General features: G+C 35.2%; 2 protein-coding genes across 2 annotated transcripts in view; both read right to left on the bottom strand.

Annotated features, from left to right (window-relative positions):
* Positions 1-16,412, bottom strand: part of LOC126965053 (limbic system-associated membrane protein-like) — a 624,470-nt gene that overhangs the window by 584,965 nt on the left and 23,093 nt on the right. The window contains exons 3-4 of the mRNA XM_050808498.1: positions 5,948-6,155; positions 4,054-4,212 (exon numbers count right to left, since the gene is read on the bottom strand). Coding sequence (XP_050664455.1) covers positions 4,054-4,212; positions 5,948-6,155 — 367 coding nt within the window. The remainder of the gene's footprint in view (positions 1-4,053; positions 4,213-5,947; positions 6,156-16,412) is intronic.
* Positions 12,821-14,941, bottom strand: LOC126965001 (piggyBac transposable element-derived protein 4-like). The gene is made up of 2 exons (XM_050808398.1): positions 14,792-14,941; positions 12,821-14,703 (listed from the first exon to the last, which is right to left on the bottom strand). The coding sequence occupies exons 1-2, from the start codon at positions 14,898-14,900 to the stop codon at positions 12,923-12,925; spliced, it is 1,890 nt and encodes a 629-aa protein (XP_050664355.1). The 5' UTR covers positions 14,901-14,941; the 3' UTR covers positions 12,821-12,922.

Raw genomic sequence — 16,412 nt, 5'->3', positions numbered from 1 at the left:
GTGCGGTGTTTTCGGGATGACACGACATGGGTACCTTCATAACAAGCGCGTACTCCTTCCTTATAGGCCGGCGGCGCTCCTATGGTATGCGGCTGAATACTGTGATAACATCATAAGTAGGTCAGTAATTTATGTTGACAAAACAAGGTTCTACATTGTTCTATATGTATCGTATTATAAGAGAAGTAATCTGAATTAGAACATGTTTGTTTTATGATAATAAGGGTCGAGAAGAGCAGGACGTTCAGCTGATGGTAATTAATACGCCCTGCCCATAACAATGCAGTGCCAATCGGGATTCTTGAAAAAACCGAACTTGACCGACAATTGCGCTCGTCGCACGTTTGCACAGTAATTTCACTAGCTACGGCGCCCTTTAGACTGAAATCAATAATGTTTACAGATTACTGCTAAACGGCAAAAATAGCGCATATTTTTTTTTAAAAAGGAGTAATAGCTCTGTGGGGTTCTCTTTCTTTTTATGCAAAAGGAGCACTAACGAGCGTACGGGTCACCTGGTGTTAAGTGATCACCGTCACCCACATTCTCTTGCAATACCAGAGGAATCACAGGAGCGTCGCCGGCCTTTTAGGAAGGTGTACGCGCTTATTTTGATGGAACCCATGTCGTATCATCCCGAAAACACCGCATAAGGAAGTTCATACCACAGCTTTGTACTACGTGGAAGTAAGTAGTAAGTGGAAGAAAGCTTCTTGAATACTGTACTGTCGAGAACAGAATCCAGATGGTGAGGATGATATCCTAACTTGGAATCCTAAGGTGGAATTCGGCGGCAGGAATCAGGTGAAACAGCTCTTCGGAATACTCCCTGTGATAAATGCGGTAGAGGGCACACAATAAAGCGATGTCTCTACGCAACGACAAGTTATCACGCATATATGCAAGCAACACCAGAGGAATCACAGAAGCGTAGTCGGCCTTTAAGGAAAGTGTATGCGCTTTACTTGAAGGTGCCCATGTCGTATCGTCCCGGAAACACCGCACAAGAAAGCTCAATGTATGAAACATCCTTATCTGACAAATTTTTATATTTCAAAAAAAATATATCATCGAAAACTATTTTTGTATCAAGATTTTTAATACCTTACCAATAGGGACTATTTCTCCGTCTTCTCGGCTCCAGTAGCTGACAGGTTTTGGGAAAGCCTCTGTTTCACATTCCAACACCAAGTCAGTACCAAGAGCAGCTCCTACCAGCTGGTTTCTTATTGTGATGACCGGCGGAACTTAAACAAAAATATTTCGTACTTCTGACTTATATGTAATATACAAAGAAATATTTTATGATAGCTATGTAAGAAGAGTGTGGTGTTATATTGATAACTAATGGCGCCCCGCAGTTTCACCCGTGAATAATATTTTATTTTTAATAATACTAGCTGACCCGACAGACTGTTCTGTAAATAATAAATAAAATACTGTTTTTTTATGAATTTGTCAACAATTTTCATTACATCAAGAAATTATTTCGTAAAATATACTCCCTGTTGTTATAATGAAATTGTTTCACAGCAGAACCACAGAATTGTCATATGTCCATACAAAAGAGATATTAAAAATATAAATAATTATGAGTCCCAGATCGAAATTAAAACTAGCCTATCTCTCAAGTTGGACTAAACTTCACTCCATGAAGAAATACCTATTTAAATCTGTTCATAAGCTTAGGAGTCCAATGGGAACAAACATCAGGACACTGGATTTATATATTTTAAGATAGCTATTGTAGCTAATGTATAAGAAATAGCATATGATATTGTATACTATTAAGATATATTAAGAACTATTATTTTTGGATCACATTGCATTTATGTATCACCAACCATTAACTCCAACTGACGTACGTCTGACTATAAAATAGAAAAATAACTATTCAAATCAGATTGGTCAAACCAGATACAAATGGGTTCAAACAAACAAAAACACTCTTACCTTTGTAATAGATACTTGTATATATAAGAATAAATAATATATTGTATCATTAACACAACAAATAAAACATGAATATAATATTATTAGTATTATGCATTAACATATATTGTCTTTGCCTTGAGCAGTCAAGAAATAATTAATTTCGTTTTATATTATTATTAATGTAAGGAGGAATACCAGGGCCGTAGCTACTGCCGTATCTGGCGTATCAAGTATACGGGGCCCCTCTTTTGTTTATTTGTTTGAACAATTTTTGTATAATTTTCAAATACATTGCTAGTTTTCTCTAAAGTTTTATCTAAGTTTAAAATAAAGTAGTGTATAAAAAGGTTGATGAATTGAATGTAAAACTCACATTCCACGGTAAGCATTATTCTCTTGCTCACGGTAGGAGGTACTCCGTTGGAAGCAATACATAAATAAGGTCCGGCGTGCTGGCGGCTCACCCTTGTAATATTTAATACAGGACCCTCCAGTGACGTCACTACAATCATAAACACAATAACAGTCGCTACGAAGCTAACAACGTAACAACTTTTACGCCAATGCACTAATACTGAGAAATTATTGCATTGCGGATAAATATGCCGCTTTTGTAGTTTTCTAATACTTTTAAAAAACCAGCACTCTTTAACTCTATAGTATCCACATTTAGAAACCCGCCATCAGTCGTATTTGCCAGAACTGGCCATAAGCGACTACCGTAATATACGATTTTCAAGACTATCTTCACAGAAGTCCAAATCCAAAGAGTTCTACTGCATAGCCATAAGTGCTCTTCCCGTGAGATTGCAAAAATGTATAGATAACGAGGATAAATATAATATTCCAAACGGCAATTTGCTGAATTAAACTCCTCATAAAAACTTATAAAAAATAAAAACACTTTAGCTGCCCCTTATAAATATTTCTACGGACCTTCATAAAGATTCATTTACACATAATCAGGACTGAAAAAATATTTTCGCCCTTAAAAAATCTTTCCGATTTCATGACACTACCACTACCTTCCGCTTATTTTTTAAATATAAAATAAAATTGTTCTCCGCTGCGCTCCAACTATAAACCGCAGGCGTAGTCGCAAAGTGCGGCAACTTTTACTATGCCTAAATGGGCGTACTCGAGCCAGTCTCGAACATTGTGTGACGTTTACGTGCCACGTGCTGCGTTGCATAGTCAAACTGAGTAAAAATAATACTACAAGAAATAAGAAAGACACTGGAATCACATATCATCAGTAATTATTTTGTTATTAATTCCAATGTAAAATAACACGAAGCGTATGCTATAAATTTTAAAAGATGCCATTGAGTGTCAAGAGGACATGCCCACAAACATCTAATACTTGCCGCAATAAAGATGCTGTTAATCATAGGCAGTGCGGTATCTAGTTTAAGCACAGCGGAGAAACAATCTTCAATTTATGGCTATAATTGATGTTTAATTAAAATTTTGAGAACGAGCATATTACAGGGCTCTCAAAACAAGACAGACGCTTTACTCATTCGGTCGTCGAAAGCCAAACGCTTCAATGTCCGCCATTAGTAAACAGAGATAGAAAGTATATAATATTATAATTTATCATTATAAACAAACAAGAGATATCTGAATCGCAATAAAAATCACAATGAAACATGTTGTATATGCAACTCTACTATTAAATAAACTGGAATATTGTTTGAAACTGTAGCACACTAGCGCATGAGTTACATATACGCATGGCAAACACATTCTCTTTCCTCAGTTCGATTGTTTGATAGCTGCGGCTAATGTTCCATATTTTTTAAAAGTGTAAACGTTAAAGTTAGAAATTTGAGAAACAGAAATATTCACAAATTAAAGCAAAATATTCAATTCTCAATCCAATGGCCTCTACATTTGAAAACGGTAGTACTTTGCCCTATCGCAATATATAAATACCTAAAAGCAAGAAGTAAGCAATATTAATATATAAAATATGAAATGGGGCAAACAAATAAGAAACTAACTAATGGAAGGTGAAACAGAGCCGCCCATAGACAAGAAATTTTAGATAGTAATGTTAGATATTCAAACTATCAGTTCAATAACAAATTCTGCCACCCGTCTCATCTGTATTACCTTGTGAACCATCAGCTAGAGAGATAGTTTTAGAGTGCTCCCTACGCCAAGTAATCTGAGGTTGTGGTGATCCAGTAGCAGCGCACGTCAGACTCACTGAAGCTGCCTCTCTAACTGTTTGGTCTGTACTCGTTCCACGATCACTAATATCTGGCGGAACTGACAAAATAACGCAATGTTTAAAATATTAGAATAAGAACATTTTTGTACATGACTGTTTTCTGCCAAAAATACAAATAAAATATCGATAAATATTTTATTTGTATTAGTTAATAGTCACTACTTTGATGACATTGTTTACTTATATACTTAACCTGTAGATTAATTTATACCTTTTTACCTTATTAAGTTTCTCTTTTTTGTGATTATTTATTTTTAATATTAATATAAGCTCTTTACACCTGAAACACAAGTTTACCTAGTTCAGGCACAGTGTTAACTAGCTTTTAAGTAAGACTTGTATTATTATTCTTATCTTGTAATTTAATAATGACTTTATAAATAAATTGAGATTGAAACTCAAAAAAAAATATGGTTCCCGAATCATTTCCAACAGTGCTGTCTTCATCCTACTACCAACTTACATCCTACTATCGCTTCTTCTCAATTCAAGTCTCTCCATGAAAGCTTGTTAGGTATACAATATGAAATGTTTGTAGAAATCATTATTGTCGTAATATTTTTTTTGCAAGGTTCATAAAATTCAATGTATTGTATGTAGCTACCAGTGTAAGGAAATCTCTAACTTTTCTTTAACACTATAAGGTCCAGTACGGTATAACTAGCTGCGATGTAAGATTTATTTACCCTTGCTAATGTTTATTGATAACTAGATTGTTCTACATTCACCACCGCCCACATTCTCTTGTAACACAACAGGAATCACAGGAGCGTTGCCGGCCTTTAAGGAAGGTGTGCGCACATTTTGTATCGTCCCTCCGGAAACACCGCACAAGGAGCTCATTCCACAGCTCTGTAGTACGTTGAACAAAGTTCCTTGAAAACCGCACTATAGAGGACCGCCACAAATCCTAATTATGTATAATAAATCCTTATAATATATAAATAAATCCTAAGGATATCCTAATTTGTGGAGTGTTGTGCGAAAGTGGAATTCGCCGGCATGAATCAGGTGAAACAGCTCTTCGGAACACGTGATAAATGCGGTAGAAGACATACAATGAACGCGGTTTGAAGTATTGCCATGCTCTTTTTATGACGCCCAGCTTCTTCGAAGCCAATTTGCTCTCCAGGTGACCGTGGAACTGGCAATCTCTCGAGATTTCGAGACCCAGTTTCTCGATACTAGGTGAGGCTTTCAGGGAGGTGTTCTCGAAGAGCGGTGATACGACAAAGTGGGTTTTTTTAGGTAGTAAACGTGCAAACTTGAGTCTTCTGGAGATTTAATTAGACAAGGTTCAATGTACCCCATTCCCCATTCGCGAGGAGAGGACTTGAGGCAAAACTTTCTGCCGGCACTGGTATGCGATTTCCCGAGAGATACCTGCATGGCCCGTGTATACGGCATTACCAGTTCTCTCTTCTGCATAGCAATGTATGTTAGAGATGTCCAACAAATTAGTGATATATAGAATAAACAGTGTGGGAGATAGCACACAGCCTTGGGGCACTCCAGCGTTCACGAGTATGTGTTCGAGCAATAATTATCCACAAAAATATATCACGTAAACAAATTCAGACCAGAACATATTAGTGCAGCTGGTGTACCGCTATTTTATGACATAAAAACGTGTGATGACGTAGAAACGGGCCACTGGCGTACCTCGTATTGTCAGTTCTACATTACATAAGTATCCATCCCTACTCTGTGGTTCTACTAATAAATAAAGTCTTCTAACAACATGCTATGTAATAAGACATAATGTATGCTTACCAACAATATCTAAATAACCAAGCTGACTCTTCATCGGGTCGGTATTGATCTGACACATGTACCATCCTCGGTCTGTCTCCCGGAGCTCCCTGATGTGCAGGAACCAAGTTCTATGATCACTGTGAGTAACTCCCACTCTTCTACTCCTTGATATCACGTGTGTGTGGATTGTCAGGATTGTCTGCGTGTCAACACGAAGCCAAGCAACCTGAGAGAAGAAGATTACAATTAAGAAGGTTAGTCAGGCGTGTTTATGTTGTGGTTTTAAATTTAGTAAAATATTCCTCAAGTAAATTCGAAATTTAAACGCTACATAGCTCATATAAGGATGGGGATAGTTTTATTGTTGTGTTTTAAATGGTGGGTTAGTTAAATTCAACTTCGATTTTATTATCATTCATGGATTTACTGAGTGGGTTCATCATGAGGTAGTACCCCAGATAAACAGCAAAGTGCTCAACAGTGGCAGACACTTGGCTTTCGTAATATATTCTTTGATTAACGCGAAGCTTACACATTTATACGCAAAATACTTTTGTCTTACATTGCACAAACCAAACGTAACATTTGCTATTTAAAAAAAAATAACAAAAATGAACCTACATAAACACACTATTCCAAAACAAGAGATGTAATATTCACTAAGAAGTATAAAATAATTAGGTATTATTAGACATTCTAATTAATTAATCTAATTCAAGTTACGATTATTGTTAAAAATATCAAATTCGATTCACCCAGTCAAAAGTTCTGAGGCAAACAGACAAAAACATACCGACGAATTGAGAATCCACCTCCATTTTGAAGTCGGTTAAAAATATTGCTAATCTCAACATAAATAGAATGAAATACATTAAACAAATCAAAACCCATTAATAACCTGCAAATGAGACTTAACATCTTATGCCTCAAGGTGACGAGCGCAGATGTAGTGCCGTTCAAAATTTATTGGATTATTCAAGAATTCTGAGCGGCACTGCATTGTTGCGGCAGGGAGTATCAATTACCATCAGCTGAACGTCCTGCTCGTCTCGTCCTTATCTGAAAAACCATTTTGCTACAAATTAAATTACTTAATCCCAAAAGTGAGGGATATCACTTAAAATTAAGGAACTATATTGAAACGCTTATATCCATTTAAAAAAATACAAACATAACGAAACACTAATGTAATGTAATGCAATGCTTTGAATGACTTTTTATTATCTAAATCACAATCGTGTAAAATTTATCGCGACAAATATAAACTTTAATGCCACTAAGATTTATTATAAGCAACGGATATGCTTTTACTACAAGGTCATAAATATCTTTGCTTTAGTAAATCCGGCTATTGCATCTTGCTGAAGTATAATATATATAAAAGAATTTTTATGTATAAATATTTAAAGACCTATATGGATTTTATGCCAAATCAATTGATCTGATTCCAAAAAGATAGCTGTAGGTATATTCATATCATTTCACTTACTAACTTGCTAAATAAGTTACAAAATATCAGTATATCTGGATCAGCTTTGAAAATTCTTAACAAAACTACAGTAAATTGTAAAGATCAAAAAAATTAAGAGCATACCATGTGACATTATTTGTGGAGTACCTCAAGGGGCCATCCTAGGACCTTTACTATTTTTGATCCACATAAATGATATCGGGGATTGACCGGAGAGGTATCCATATTTGCTGATAACACATGCTTATTTTATTTTGGATACTCAATCCATATAAGAAAGTAGTTGCATAGTAAAATAATTGTTATCACGTAGAGATCTTAGAGGGATAAATAAAGAAAAAGTTATCTATCACTTAAAATTAAAAAAATCTTTTGATGACACTTAAAAAGTTATATTTATTGAAATTCCGCCTTGTAACTACTGGAAGTACTTTTTCATAATGTGAAGGCTATTGCCGTTTTATATAATAATTGGTCCTTGGGTTTGACCTTCACAAAAGCTTAACTTGTTCAGCACATTATGATGTATTTATTTTTCTTCGGTTACGTAATGCTGTGGCTTGGTAAAATTCTCTTACTAATTAGCAGTACAAGTTTTATAAATAAGGTCAGTAATATATGTTGATAAATATATATATTTTTTTATACATTCATTAAAAAATGGTACGGTTTCAGGAAAACGTTTCAAATTCTATAATTTATTACTTGCTTGCTTCGCACAGACATTTTATGAAATCATCTGCGGGCTGCTCCCGACCTAATGTAACTCAGGAAATGACCTGAGTCATATCATCGACCGTCGGTCGGCAATTAATCTTTAGACCTCTGATATTGCGGATCTTTGTGGGATATAAAAAGAAACGGAAGAAATGGATTTATATATGGAACCAATTGAAATTTGTGCCTGCAGTTGTTAATTTACTTCTCATATATTCAACTTAATATTATGGACTTGGAAACCAATTGCAAACGTGGCACGTGGTCGCTGTGCCTGTGCATTACTTTTTTATATTAATAGTCTTTGGAGTGTGGCGTAAATTTAAATGAAATCAAAAACAAGTTCTTAGATTTTTATCTGTTTATCTGTAATTTTTTTTGTTTTTATTGTAAAGCTTAAACGATGAATAAATTGAATGCGGTTTTCAACGATGAACGTAGCAATCACCCCTTTGTTTTTTATGTTTGTTAAATTACAATCAGTTGACGGATAAATAATATTTTAATTTTAAATGTGTGTAAGTGCTTTTCAGCCGAATCAGCTGAAATTTTTGTTAAATATAGTTTTGAAAAACAAATCTACGGCTAGACACATTTTTATGGGATTTACACTGACAAATATTAATCATCATTATATTTTTAAAATAATGTAGGGTTATGTGTTAGTATCTAGAAAGTTGTATACAAAATTCAATTCAATTATCAGATGCAACGTAAACAAAATCTCCGTAGGCGATTCTGAGGGCGTTCACTCGCTTAATATAAATATAATCACAACTACATTGCAGGAGACTTGAATATATCTCTCAAAGTCAACACAGCCGACTCAACTTTGAAGTACTTTAAATGCACATAATCTGTATAATTTACTGTTCAACACGTTGTTTGAAGCTCGTCGCGAGTGATTCTGGAGGGTGTTGTTTAAATGCTTACGGAACATGTAGATTATTGGATATAGAAGTTTAAGTACAAGCTGCGCTTATATTATCTTAAAATAATTTAGATCTTATAAGTACAGGTGTCCACTTTATGTTATAACAACAACTTTGTATAGTAGTGTGACTGTCAATATAAGTCAGTGTCTGTTTCACAATGTACAAGTAAAGTTACAAATAGGCTATTTGCTGCTTATCTATCGAATAAAGACATCATTTGCGTTTCACAATTGAATAAATTATATGATGGAACTAATACAAAATATCTCAGTGATCTGGGTGCCACAGAGTGACGAGCATTTGACAAAATAATGTCAATTTATAAAATCGCTCCCCCACCCAAGAGACTAATTAATAGGGATTTACTCGATCGTCGTGGACACCTTGGATTGTGAACGTTAGATGATAAAAAGCAAAGCTTATATTATGTGTACCCTGCCGCTGGTGGAGGGAGCGTGTACAACTATTAGTTATTATAACAGTAGAAACACTAGAAATAAGGGATTGCTGGTAACTAATTCTAGTAGGCTTCATAACATACATAATAGCTTTAAGGGTAAAAGCATACACTTTTATAATAAAGTCACAGTCACTGTTCAGGCATTATCTATAAATAAATTTAAATGTTTAATTAAAAAATGGCTCTGTCATTAATCCTACTACTCCACAGCTGAATATCTAAGTCAGCCTGGGACTAGATTATGATTATTTTATAGCAATAGCAATGACAGTACAATATTGTATATTTCATTAAAATGAGCGCAAAAAAGAATAGTTCCTTGTTTGTCATTTGTTTCCGGTACTAGTGTTTAGTATATTAGAAATGACATCAAAATGAATTCTAAAGGAATAATCAGACAATCTTCTATAGGAAGAATCATTATCAGACAGAAAGGCCTGCGATTTAGGCAAAGGATGTCATTTGAAAAACAAAATTCTTTTAATTTTAAAAATTATACTGGTGTTGCAAGAGATTGTAGGCGGCGGTGATCACTTAACAACAGGTACGCTCGATTATCCTCCATTCTATAAAAAAAAATATATATTTTTACTAGCTGACCCAGCAAACGTTGTATTGCCGATATTAAAATAGCGATACAAAAGTAACTGTTGATCATAAATGGGTGAAAATTTGAAGTTGTCTGTATTTTTGAATGCTGACTCATAATCAAACAAATTAAAAAAAAAATCAAAAATTTAAGAAATAAATTTGGCGTGGACCACCGTTAACATCTAGGGGGATGAAAAATAGATGTTGTCCGATTCTCAGACCTACCCCATATGCACTCAAAATTTCATGAGAATCGGTCAAGCCGTTTCGAAGGAGTTTAACTACAAACACCGCGACATGAGAATTTTATATATTAGATTAAGATTACACGGTGTCATAAAAAATAAAAGTTATTTCTATTTGTAACATTACTTATGGCCAAGCTAATTGATAATTTCAAATTGGGGTGAACTAGATTCAGTAAAATTGTAAGACATTTTTAATCAACACAAGTATTTGGATGTTTATTTTATGAAAATAAGGGATGAGGCGAACAGGACGTTCAGCTGATGGTAATTGATACGCCCTGCCCATTACAATGCAGTGCCGCTCTGGATTATTGAAAAACACATACAGTCTAAGCGGCACTACAACTGCGCTCGTCACTTGAAGACATAAGATAGTTTAGGGAGAGTTTGTTTGGTTCATGACAAAGTAACGGAACTCTTTAATTCTTAGGAACAAATTAACGATATCGAATCTGGCCGAATATTTTTCATGCTATCTGGATATTTAAGTCATCTACCATAACATAGTTATGGTCAAGTAATTGTCGTAGCAGAATATGATGATCAATGGGACTCCTTAAGGACTTACAGTAACGGTGCGATCTGTGGCAAAATTTCTGTCTGTAATCAAATTGCAAAGCGCTTACGATCATTGCTGCATTGAAAAATTTAGTATATCTACACATATTTAGACAAATTGTTACTTAGTGTACTTCAAATTCAATAAAAATCAAAAAAATATTAACAAAAAACAACCGACTTCAAAAACACTATTCCAAAACAATAAATATAATATGCAGTAAAAAGTATAAAAATGAATAAAGTTAATAAGTAAGAGTATATAAAAACTTATAAAACTACAGCAAACTCATACAAGTACAAATATATCAAAGTGTGATTGACATGAATGATAACTTAAGCAAATATTTGAGGCCCGCTTAAAACGAATAGCAGCTTTCGAATTTAGAGACGGTACGTTGTCATGATAAATAAATATGATTTGGTCAGAGAGTGCATCGAAAATATATTTATCAACAGTTAATAAACGGGACGAGTGACTTGTGCTCTGAATAAAAATTGGGGTGAAAATAAACTTTATTTCTTAAACATTGCAACTTTATGTGACTGAGTGCACTTTAAGTTGGTGCAATATAACATTTTAAAGTTATTGCATTTAAGCGGATATCCTTTTTATGGCGATATACGTGTTTGTGCTACGAATTTATATTTTAATAAAAAAATTTAGACTCGGCCCGCTAGCGCTCGGCTTAAATGAGACTTGACTTAATATAATTGATATTTTTTGTGTTTTTTACCAAAACAGTAACCTACTGGAATAATATTCCGCTGTCTGTCCGTCAATCACAAAAATAAATATAAATCTGTATCTGTATCTTGTACAATTGGGTTTTTGAAAAAAATTTTTTTTTGTGATAAATGGAAAGATTATATATTAGTTTTATAACAAAACTATTTTTTTTTTTCGCAATAATTCAAAAGTTATTTCAAAATAAAAAAAAAATTTTGAATCCAGTACCGAAGACACGCCGACAACTCCCGAACAAACCCGAGCGCGTGTGACGTCATAATGTTAGTTTTCACTCATTGCAGTTGATAGAAAAATAATAAATACAGTGTTTTGATCTATTTAATTTTGTTGTCATTATTAAATATTTAAATTTATATTAAAAATGTCGAACCTCAAAAGTTATCGTTCTTGTTTTGTACCATTATGTAAGAATACTACAAAGGCAACTCCTGATAAAATGTTTTTAAATGTTCCCCAAGATGACAAACGTCGAAATAAATGGTTTCAAGCAGTGCACCGTGATAATCCCCAAACAAAATCGAATTTTTAATAGTTAAAGTAACTGAATAAGCTTTACTCCGAACTCGGTGTTCTGGACATACCCGTCCTTTCACAATACAAATATTATTTTTACGACTTAGTTGAACATAACCTATAGCTTTGTCGCCGTAACTCTCACGCGATGCTCTGCAATTTATGAAATAAATAATTATATTTAATGTAATGGAGAATAAATAATTAAATATTTTCATTTATTATATTATTTTTTAACAAACTTACCTTGATGCCTTGGCACCTCGAACTTCAGCAGAATTAAACCGAACGTCATTTTTTAAAAAATCGGTGATCATAAATATATCAACATCAGGAATATTATCAGACTTTGCCTTAATAAATCCTTTATCACACATAGCTAATCAAAACCAACTAACAACTCGTATTTTAGCAATAAATTTTTAATATTATTGTCTAGACACGTGTAATAGCCGTAAACGCTGTACTGTTATTAAATAACTATAACTTTAACAGCCGACCGTTATAAAGGCGGCTTTCCCTGGTACGCCGGCGTTTTTTGCCGATATTCTATGACTCATAAAATAAAAACTATCTGTGATATGTCTATTATTCTTTTTTTATATGTACTATTGTTCTTTATATTTTTAGGGATGAAATAAAAAACATTTGTAATAAAAAATAATATTTATGAAAAAAAATTAAGAAAAGAGGTCTAAAATCGAAAAAAAAAAAACTCCAACATAAACAATCTTACATACTTGAGCTAATTATGTAACGTAATTTTTTTTTGTGTGGAATATTTTGAAGCAGGGATAGTAGCACAGGGGAACATTGCAGTCTGGGCAGTAATAAATGGTCTCTTTGCGCCCCCTTTTTCCGGTTTCTTTTTTTAAAATGTCGGCACACACTTTGCAAACTCGTGCGACTTTATCTTTCTTTTCCGAGCTTGGAATCCTCTCCATGAAGTGCCTGCCGACGAGCCTCGTGCTAGTCCCGACAGCATGTGGACCACGGGAGGGTCCTGCTTCAGCATCTGATGCAGTTTCCACCAGCTGTTCACCACAGTCCATCAGAAACTGCGAGAATCGCAGGCGGCGTCGTTGTTCTCTGGATTTATTGTATAAAATGTAAGCGTTTACCAGAGAACGCGCTACTAAATTGAAAAACATTTTTTTCCACCATTTCATACTTTTTCTATTTAACGAATAATAGGACACATATTGGTCATTGAGATCTACGCCAATTTTATAATGGTTATAGTCGAGGATGCAGTCTGGTTTCACCTTTTTGGTTACGCCCACACCTTTGACTTTTGCATCCACCTCTGTCCAGCTAGCTCCATGTTTCGTCGTGAGTATAAGTACATCACGCTTATCTCTCCATTTACAGGCAGTTAGATTTCCGCGGTGACAAAAAGCCATTTCATCTTTTTCCAAAGATTGTTGTCGCCAATCCTGTGGCAGACCACGACGATTTGCCATCACTGTGCCGACAGTGCGAGTTTTCTTCAGCCAAAGTAAGTCTGCAATTGTCGGACTCGTAAAAAAACGATCCATATAAATGGTGTGCCATTTACCAAAATATGGTTCACTCAATTCCGTGATAATAGTCTCGACAGATTTCGAGTCGCCGACATAGGGAACCATGCGTAGTATGTAGCCCGTTTCCGCGTCACAAAGCATGTACACTTTCATACCGTATTTATCGGGCTTATCTTTATTGTAAACTCTGAAGTGCACTCGACCCCTAAATCCACAAGTGCCCTCATCGATCGTCAAGTTTTCGTTGGGATAAAAACTGTTCTCACACAGAAAACACAGTTCATTGAAATACGGTCGGAGTTTGAAAAAAGCATCGTATTCGGGATCATTACGTGGTTTATAATTTGAGTTGTCGTTCAAATGAAGACAGCTGTAAATAGCTCTGAATCGGTTCCTATTCCTGTGCTTTCTGGCAAATGAAGTTTCTATTATTTCACGAGTTGACCAGTAAGAATCGAAACTTTCTTTTTGAACGAGTGTCATATGAATCACTATGGAAAAAAAAGTTTTTAGTTCCTGTTTCGTGACAGGTTTCCATATATAAAGCATAGTGCCAGGTTTCAGGATACCTTGTCGCGTTTGTTTAGCCTTCATTTGAGCTGCATAACGATTTGTTTCAGTCTTGAGCAAGTTCCAAAAAGAATCAGGAAAAAAAATTGAGAAACAATCGAACAGTGACAAATTTTCATCAATCGGAGCTAATACGCGAGATATTTCTTGAAATACTGGATTTTCTGGCGGCTGCTCCGCTGCTTGGTATGACCATCCATTACCTTCATCCATTTCCCTGATAGAAGTTGTTGCATGTCTGCCGCCGCGACAGCGGGTGGTCGAGCGCGCTCCTGACCGAACGCGTCCGCCGCGCGATCTCGTTCTGCCACGAAGTGTAGGTCTCGAGCGACCCCGGCTCCGTCCCTGGTCTGGTTCAGATACGTTTTCTGACATGTCAGCATCATCATTTACTTCATCTTGGACCGATACCACCTCTTGTAAGTCTTGAATTACCTCTGGAGAGAGAAAACACTAATAAAAATCTATACGTCGCAAAAAGGGTATATTTGAATAAAAATACAATAATAAAATACAATAATTTACCTTCAATTTGAATTTCCGGGTCTTCCTCAATGTCTGAGTCAACATCATTTACCAAAGCATCAAGAATTTCTTTAGAATCGAGCCGGTAACTGCGCCGAGCGGAAGCCATTTCGCGCCAAAATGCAAGGACGTACTCTCACGTTAGTGGCGTGGGCGCACTGGCGACGCGCCGTGAAAGATCGCTTGTCCTGTCTCCACCCCGCACCTCCCGTCGGTGAATCATACATGTGTGCGTAGATAAAGAGTCATTCTACACCGGGGTTACACGCCATTCACGCACCGGGCACGTGGTATTTAAACAGACGATAGGAAAGTCAAAGCCGTACGGAGTACGTGATCGGCGTACCGAGTTGATCGACACTGCCCGTACACAGTACGTGATCGGCTGTTAAAGTGTTATGACGTCACAACTATGGTGACCAATCATGGCGCGTTTATAGTCACGTGATTTTTATTTAAATTTCATCAATTTTTAATTGTTTATAATTAATTGAAAAAATTTTTTTTGAAGTTTTTTGCATTAAATATCAATATTATTATTAATAATAAAGTTTTAAAATACATAAAAAAAAATTTTTTTTTTTCAAAAACCCAATTCAACGAAACGAAAAGTTGCATATATTTTTTTTTAAATAACTATAAAGAAAATATTGAAATTTGATTATAATATTGACATTTTTACCAAGTTTAAATTTTGTGGAAAACAGCTTTCTTTATTATTAACAATAATAAATAAATTCCATGCGGTGAAGCTAAAAATGTTGGGGTTCAATCACGGACTAGTAAAAAAAGAAGGACTCCGCGCCGTGATATTAGCAAGTGAAGCACCTTTATGCTAGTGTGTGTGCGGTTACGGGGTATACCAGTTACACAATTTTTTCTCCCTTAGATAATCATATATCAACAAATACTTTTATGTTATTGTTTTTACACGTTTTCACAACGCACGACGGCATTTTTAAAATATTTTATTGAGACGCAAACTGTTCTGTCACAAGTTCAATTCTCATAATGGCCGCCTATCGCCCTGTAGTGTGTGTGCGTGGGGCTATGTATTTACACGTTAATCGGCTTGTTTTGGTGCGACACTGTTATGTAAGGTGACACGGAGTCCTTATTGTTTTACTAGTCCTTGGGTTCAATCTAGAATTCCGAGCGGCGCTGCATAGTGCACGTCTGGTCACTTTTTCTGTTATAAACACATTAAAGTGTCTCCACGTAACTTTTAGCCACAAAAAAAGGTTTAATAGATTATATGTATTGACTCATCATGATATCTCTGGAACCATAAGGCGTAGATACTTTAAATTTGGTAGGGAGTTTATGGAAATCCACCTAAGCTCCTGCTAAGTAATAGTTCTCATGACGAAACAACGTCTCGTCGAAACGTCAAAACTCGTCAGAACAAAATAGGGCCCTTGTCTTTAGGCTGTCAGTAAAAATGATTATCTGTTTTTATTCTGTCTGTTTTGGTAACAAAAAAAAAACAATAACGCATTTTCATAAAATTTACAGGAAAATTACTAATGCAAAAAATTAAACCTAACAATATTTATCCATTGCTGTTGCTAAATCAATGCGGTAGTTAGTAGCGAGTAGGGCCTTCTCTACTCCGTATCCG

The sequence above is a fragment of the Leptidea sinapis genome, chromosome 6 (assembly GCF_905404315.1).
Source record: "Leptidea sinapis chromosome 6, ilLepSina1.1, whole genome shotgun sequence".
NCBI lineage: Eukaryota > Metazoa > Arthropoda > Insecta > Lepidoptera > Pieridae > Leptidea > Leptidea sinapis.
This window is presented reverse-complemented; position numbering and strand designations above follow the sequence as displayed.

Bases quoted from the DNA above. Each gene is read 5' to 3' on its own strand.
- LOC126965001 (XM_050808398.1), bottom strand. From the start codon at position 14,900: ATGGCTTCCGCTCGGCGCAGTTACCGGCTCGATTCTAAAGAAATTCTT. The intron at 14,704-14,791 runs GTAAATTATTGT...TTCTCTCTCCAG, and splicing joins CCCGGAAATTCAAATTGAAG to AGGTAATTCAAGACTTACAA.